Genomic DNA, 7,986 nt, shown 5'->3' with positions numbered 1-7,986 from the left:
AAGAAAATATAACAAAGCAAAGCAAAAAGGGCTAAACTCCACAAAGTCCACAAATATTAAAGGTTCTTCATGGCTAAAGAAGAAACGATGGTATTCTGAATTTTGTCATCTTCAATAAGAGCTTATTTATTAATTATATTTTAAGTTATTTTTATTTGCATGAATTATAAGTAGCGTATTTATTTGGTCAAATCAATGATTGCACATATATAGTTATGAAATTTTATAAGTTCTTTTCATTAGTTACTAGTTAAAATAGAATATCATATCTTAGTTTTATTAACAAGTCCTGAAATTTGGTAAAGAAATACTGTAATTAATTACATTTAAACACCTTAGTATGTCCAAGAAAAAAATAGCAATGCTAAATACAGTCATGAAGTGCGAAAGCGCCCTATACTCTTTTTGAAAAAGAGTGGGATCTATTATTAAAAAATTAATTTTTTCATGTATGTCTCATATTTACTCACTTTTTTAAGAGAGGTGTACGTCGCTTATACGCTCCATAACTGTAAATATCATTTCTTAAAAAAAAAAGTGTAAAAAATGAAAAAAAAAATTGATAAGATTTTATTTAATAAATTATAAATGTTAATGAATAAAACATTTTTCGAAAGTATGGAAGAGTACTACCCTTCAGCTTGACAAGTAAGCTAATATATATATATATACATATATATTTATCTTACAATTACATGATCCATCCATTAATAATCTAATTCAAATTAAACTTTTTTTAAGGATATTAAATCATATACGTGCCACTAAAAAAAAAAAAAAGACAATAATTATTAAAAAACAAAAGAAAAGGACAATATTACGTGAACAAGTTTCCACCATAAAACTCTAATTTCATAGACTCACGATTTGGCCGGCACCGGTCTGATACGCTAAAATTTTGTCCGATTGTGCCTGCCCAAGACTTAATTATTTGTCCTAGAATATTAGAGAATATGTTGACACTATAGATGCAGGGTGGGGGAGATATTATAGAAAGAGAATTGCTACAATTATAAAAATAAATTTATAAATTGATGTATTTTTACATGATATGTTAAATTTATTTTATAATAAAATTAAATAATTTTACAATCTGACGTACCACATTAAATTATATTAATCTGCGAGTTTAGTTTTATAAAAATTTTTTATTATTAAAACATTTGTGAAAACTAGGGGCCGAAGATTTAAGTAGTAAGTTGAGATAAGATGAAAGTTGAAAATTAAATAAAATATTATTATAATATTATTTTTTAATATTATTATTATTTTGATATTTGAAAAAATTAAATTATTTATTATATTTTATATAAAAATTTAAAAAAATTATAATAATTAGATAATATGAAATAGATGAATTTAAAAACTTTTTGTATCGAAACCTCCCCTAGCTAAAAGATCAACCCATGCAGCTATATATTGGAAAGTTCTAGTTCTAAAATATTTGAATGATCGTTGTCTTTCCGAACACTTCCTACGAAGTTTCTTGATAACTTCCTTCGTCAACCGCGCCCCCCTTGTACGAAGGCCAATAGCACAATATATTCATTGTTTTTTATTGAAAATATATCATTCCGTACGTAGATCGCCGTACCATGGAAAGACAAAAACAGGACTTTTCTGGGCTATAAATATTATACAATATATATATATATATACCGTATTCATCAACATTGAAGGCAACCACAAAATTACTCGAACAGCGCGCAAGCATATGTCGTTCTGCTTATTCATGTGTTCTTTTATATGGTGACTTTTTCATCATGTCTCCCCTCAACACCAACGATTTACAACAGATTTTTGAAAAGATTGACAAGAATGGAGATGGACTCGTGAGCCTGGAGGAAATCAACTTGCTTCTCGAGAAAATTGGCGTCAAATTCAGCCTAGAGGAGCTCCAACCACTCGTGGGAAAACCAAGCCTCGACTTCAACGAGTTCTTGTTCTTTTACGATTCCATATCAGAGAAGAACAATATTAACATTAGCAGCAGTACTAGCGAAGTTGATCTGGTGGCCGATCAAGAGGCCGATAAAGAAAGCGACCTTGTCAAGGCATTCGAAGTGTTCGATTTAAACGGCGACGGCTTCATTTCCAGCGAGGAGCTGCAGGACGTGTTGTCACGGCTGGGGCTTTGGGACGAGAGCAGCGGCCGAGATTGCCGGGCTATGATTCATGTTTACGACACCAATTTGGACGGCCAACTTGACTTCGAGGAATTCAAGAACATGATGTTTCTTACTATTTCTTGATCATTGATCATTTCATACGTGTACTACTACGTACTGATCATCATACTTACGTTGTTCTTATTAATTTTCTACAATATATATATATATATATATATATATATACGCGATATGTATTATGTACTTTCAACTACTTTTCTCAATGAAAATCTTGATCTTATTATGATTGCTATTAATACACCAAATAATGAAAATTCAATGCTGCAAACAAAGAATAAGTAAATGTTCTCGCCCACACATGCGCGCAATATCCTTCTGTATGTATATAGTTAATGACCATGAAAATGGAAAACGCCGCAACCTTGATATTCCGGCATTAATAATATCGATCCCATGCACAAGTAGTACTACGTCAGCTAGCCAAATGGCATTACAACCACAAAACTCGATTGAGTCTCAATCCAGATCATTTGATCTTGTCCATATTGCGAAAGTTATCTGCAGGAAACAAGTATATATATTGGCCAATATCTTATATCTATCTATCTCATGTGATCATACAGATCATGATCAAATCCATAATTTCAATATTTGGTTTCATATTTGTGTTAGCTAAAGTAGTTCATAGTCGACCGCGTACGTACAGTATAAGGGATGCAAAAAGGGATTTTGTGGCTCCTTTTTCTGCATGCTATATATATACAATGGCATATATATATATATATACATATATATAATATATAAACTTGACGCAAGAGGATTTGAATCAGATGATGTTGAGTTGTTGGATTGTATATTGATTGTGCTGAAATAACTTGAGGTGGCAGATCAGCTCAAAGAAGACAGGAAATCGTGATATTTCCTTGATTGTGATGGTTTTGGACACGTTTCAATATTTTGGTCATAACTTTGGCTACGGATTTCAGAATCGCGCATATGACCCCAATTTAGAAAGCTCATTTCAATGCGCACGTTGTGGGCACCGGCTACACTTAGTGTGCATCAAAGGCCAAATTACACTGTTTTTCCCTCTAAATTCATATTTTTAGTTATTTTTTTACATTTTATGGTAATATTTCATTTATTGTTTAGGAAGTGATTCTGAATTCGATTTGGGCTAGATTTTTGACAGATCATTACTTTTTTTATTATGTATTTAATTTTAGCATGGTTATTGAGATTTCGCTATTTTTAGTAAATTTCTGATACAGTGAATTTTTAACTATTACAACTCGGCTTGTGGATTAACAGAACTATTCTTGAATTTTGATAATTTTGAATTGAATATCAGAGGCATTTTCTCTGTATTTTTAAGCGATTCTCTTGTCTTCTTTCTTATGAATTATCTGTTAAAAAATTAGATTGTAGAATAACTACTATTTTGTCCGACATCAAAACTTCTTAGTATTGACGACCATATTGCGTTCAACACGGTATCATGAATCGCGTGCGTGCATGCAGCTAATTAGATTGATATAGATATTGGTCTTCCACGTTTTATTAATTTTCTTGTACTGATCTTTAGATCAGGGATTATTTTTCTTGAAAAATAAGGTTAGTAAGCTTCGAGGAAAGCTCACAAATATTACATTCTTCTTCGTGACTAATTAATAACCAAGTTGTCCTCACGTACATGAAAGTCAGACGTCTGCCCTAGCTAGCTAGGCTGTATATGTCGTTCTGCTAGGATTATCGAAAAAGTAATTCAAAACGATTTTAATTTTATTTTTATCAAATAGTTAATTTTATTTTTATTTTTTTATATATATTTTTTAATTATTTTAAATATTTTTTAAAAAATAAAAAATTATTAAAATTATTAAAAAAATACTTTTAAGATATTTTTTGATCCGAATTCGAGACCAAACATTTCCGTTGCAACGTTGAATGATACGCGTGACATGATTTTCTGAGCTACGTACTTACTAATTAAAAGCTACCGCGGCCTAGCCTGGGCCTTCCTGACCTCAAAATAGGGCCAATTTTTTCAATTTCAGCAGCAGGAAAAGTCAGTTGTGGTGTGAATGATAGGTAAAAGGTACTAAAAATGGGTTGAATATTATTGTATCTTTTTAATTGGAACTTGATCGATCATCAGCATATTCTCTGTGAATTGCTGCGAAACTCCTATCGATTAATATATTGTTGACTAATGATATTCATCAAATTAATGCCAATCTCGTATCATGCAGATGCATGCATGTCAACGTACGCGCGTGGAGCCATATATGGTCTAGAATTTGTAATCGATCTCGTCTAATTATTATAATTTTTAAAAAATTTTTTAATTCATTCTATCTCATCTAATTATTATAATTTTATTAAATTTCAATACAAACTAAAATAAAATATTTAACATTTTTAAATTTCAAAATCAAAATAATATTAAAAAATATATTTTAATAATATTTTATTCAATTTTTTAACTTTAATTTCAACTCATTTTATCTTATTTTTAAAAACAAATGAGACCTAAATTTTCATGAAAATTATGAGACCTTTTAATTTATCATGTATAATTCCCCAAGCTAGACGTCAATGGTCCACTTGATCATCAACTTGGGCTGGTGGGATGATGCATGTTGGGTTATGCTTGGGTAACGTCGTGACAAGATGATATGAGAATTTTGTAAATAGTAGTAAAATAATTTGAGTTATAATATTTTATTAAAATTTGAAAAAGATAAAAGAAAAAGTTGAATAAAAATATTATAAATTTAAAAAATTGTTTGACTATTATTTTTGTTTTAAAGTCTGAAAAAATTGTGTTATTTTTTGTGTTTTATTTGAAACCTTAAACACGTTTCTAACAAGCCATCATGAACAAAGTCTAACAACATTCACATTAAACTAACTTTTTACTTCTAACACACCCCCATTCACACATAACAAACAACAAGTTTAGGTGAGGTCTTTATTTTTGCTAAACCCCAAACATGTTTCTAACAAACCAGCATCCACCAGATCTAACAACATTCACATTAAACTAATTTTTTACTTCTAACACACCACCATTCACACATAACAAACAACAAGTTTAGGTGAAGTCTTTATTTTTGCTAAACCCCAAACATGTTTCCAACAAACCATCATCCACTAGATCTAACAACATTCACATTGAACTAATTTTTCATTTCTAACATACTACCATCAACACATATAAACAAATTTCCAAAAAAATGTCAAAATAAATTTCAAATAAATTTCAAGAAATATACCTAGCCAACTTTTCCTCTCTAGACCCATTCATGACGCTCAAACAAGCACTCCTTCAAAATCAACACAAAATAATTAGTAAACAACATAAAACACCAGTAGTAAAATCACTAATTGAAAAAGTTATTCACATCTTTCCTTGCTCATGCTCTCTCACTCTCTCTGCCCTCTCTATCACAACCTCTAACCCTCTCTTCCACTTCCCTCCCTCTCTCTATCTATCTCTCGATCTCTCTTTCTATCTCTCTTTTTCTTTCTCATTGTCAAGTCGATATGGGGAAACTTTTAGTCTCCCCTTGGTCTAAGGACGCCCCAAACTTATCTAGGGCATTAGTTTTTTTGTTTTTAAATATGCTTGTCCCATTGCGGCAACTTTTATCGTTGTAATATGTTTAAATAACCAGAATGACAGCGTTCTAGGATGTGCAACACATATTACAAAGATTTTTTTAAAGGACTATTTTTAAAGGGTAATTTGTCGCATATGAGTTTAAGTACGTTCAAACGTTAACATATAACCATTCAAACATAACAAAAAATTTCACTTTCTGCTAAATGTGTCGTCAAGACTCCCATTTCATACCATACGAACAGTCATTATGTTACATGCTAAAGTAACACTTGAGGGACTTTTAGGAATAGGCCATACCCTCAACGCTATATATAGTACTATACCATACAATAACATATTATTGTATTACATATATTAGACTATACTATAATATATAATACTATACCTTGAAATTGTAACACTATTAACGTTTGAATAGTGATGTATGTTCGATTGAATATTTTGCATTTCGTTCAATTGTTATTTTTCACGTTCGCATATAACCTTGAAATTCGAACGTTAGTGTGTCATGTTCGAACGTATATGTATATGTTCGAATGTATTCCTATACATTTGAACTTTAAAATAAAATAATTCGAACATACGTTCAAATGTATTTAGCATGATATAAGTTCAATCATTTATTTTTGTTTTATGTTTTTGCAGGATATGTCTCATCAGTTCACAACACGAAAACGAGGTAGGGAAGGAATCCCACACACGTTGGTGTTTGAATAGTAATGGTCTAACACGAAATCAAAATCAAAAAATTTGACTGCTTGACTTGGGAAGGGAGGAGTTTAAAGTCCCTCTTAATCACCAAAATGTGGACCAGCATATGCACATTGAGGGGGAAGATCTACCCATTCATGGTCCGCAAGTTTTACATGCAGATGCAAGACATGCCATAGGATGCAAATACTCATACCATATATGTATGGGGTGTTCAATTCTAGGTATCGGGGGACGTCTTCGCCAACCGACTCAAGATCCCTTGAGTATCCGAGTCGTTCGCTACATTGGACCAGGCTGAGCACCTATCGAGGTCGATCTAACGGGCATAGATGTAGACTCTTCATATGGCAATGGGACTTAGCCTCAGGATGATGACTGCGATAAGGACCTTTCGACTCTCATGGGGACGTATTGCACCCTATTTGAGATGAAAAACTCCTTCCACTAGAACACGCTGCTACAGATGTTGCAACTCTTACTTGCAACAAACGTAGATCTTATGGCATAGGAGGCCACCTTCAGTAGGACTCGTGTGCAGTTTCTTCTACGTTTGGCACGTGGAGACCTATTGACTTGCCATTGCAGATATTTGCGAGGATCCATTATAAGGCAAGCGTCATCTCCACATAAAATCTTTCATATAGGGGTGATCATTACTAGATTGCTATTGTAATGGGGAGTAGCACCTCGAGTTGAGGAGTGGTTGGCAGAGCAAATAAGCCCGTTCGACATGACCTCACATCGGTAGAGCCTTGGACATGTGAAGGGGTGTGCTCGACGTGAGGTTGGGTCTCCATCAGATCTTCTGTCACCAACCTAGGTTGGGGCTAATGTCGCTCCCCATAGCGGAAGTACTAGTAGGGAGTCGATGTGTGGATATACAGGGGATGCGCACTCTGCTTGAATCAATGCAATTGTGTTGAATATTCTGCACACATCGATCGACATATTGGGTCTCTTCAGACATCAGTAAAGGTACTATATCCTCAATTGGCCATCGTTTAGATATCCTAAACAAAAAGGTCAACACGTTGTCAGACAAAATTCATACATATTTAAACAACGTGTACCCGTAGCTTTGAGATCCATTTTTACTTTTGTTTTATCATTTCATGTGTTTTTTGTTATCTCTCTGTAAAGAATAATATCAGTTAATATATTTCGTATTTATGTATTTTTTGTTATCTTTCGTGTTTAATATTATGTTATTTCTTTTGATCTGGATATTTAAATTTGCAAATTTAAATTCCAATATATAAACGTTTGAACCATACACACATACGTTCATAACGTTCGCACGATAAAACATTAGTGTATAACGTTCGCACGATAAAACATTATGTTTGAACTATATAGTAGTAACATTCTCATGAATATAGTAACATTCGAATGTAATTAATCTAGATAATATAAATTTAATTTTAGAACAGTGCATTCGCACATATGTCTTTTAACATTTGATTAAACATTCGCACTTATAATGATTTACATTCAAATGTACTAATCTTAAAAACG

General features: G+C 32.2%; 1 protein-coding gene across 1 annotated transcript; it reads left to right on the top strand.

Annotated features, from left to right (window-relative positions):
• Positions 1–1,674: 1,674 nt before the first annotated feature.
• On the top strand, positions 1,675–2,351 carry LOC108983002 (probable calcium-binding protein CML44). Its single transcript, XM_018954508.2, has one exon. It carries the CDS (start codon positions 1,764–1,766, stop codon positions 2,250–2,252), a length of 489 nt encoding a protein of 162 aa, XP_018810053.2. The 5' UTR covers positions 1,675–1,763; the 3' UTR covers positions 2,253–2,351.
• The last annotated feature ends 5,635 nt before the right edge of the window (positions 2,352–7,986 follow it).

The sequence above is a fragment of the Juglans regia genome, chromosome 6 (genome assembly GCF_001411555.2).
Source record: "Juglans regia cultivar Chandler chromosome 6, Walnut 2.0, whole genome shotgun sequence".
NCBI classification, from domain to species: Eukaryota; Viridiplantae; Streptophyta; class Magnoliopsida; order Fagales; family Juglandaceae; genus Juglans; species Juglans regia.
The sequence above is the reverse complement of the archived record's forward strand: the minus strand, read 5'-3'. Positions and strand labels throughout refer to the sequence as shown.

What these genes read in the sequence shown, in the direction of transcription:
- LOC108983002 (XM_018954508.2), top strand. Translation starts at nt 1,764, where the DNA reads ATGTCTCCCCTCAACACCAACGATTTACAACAGATTTTTGAAAAGATT.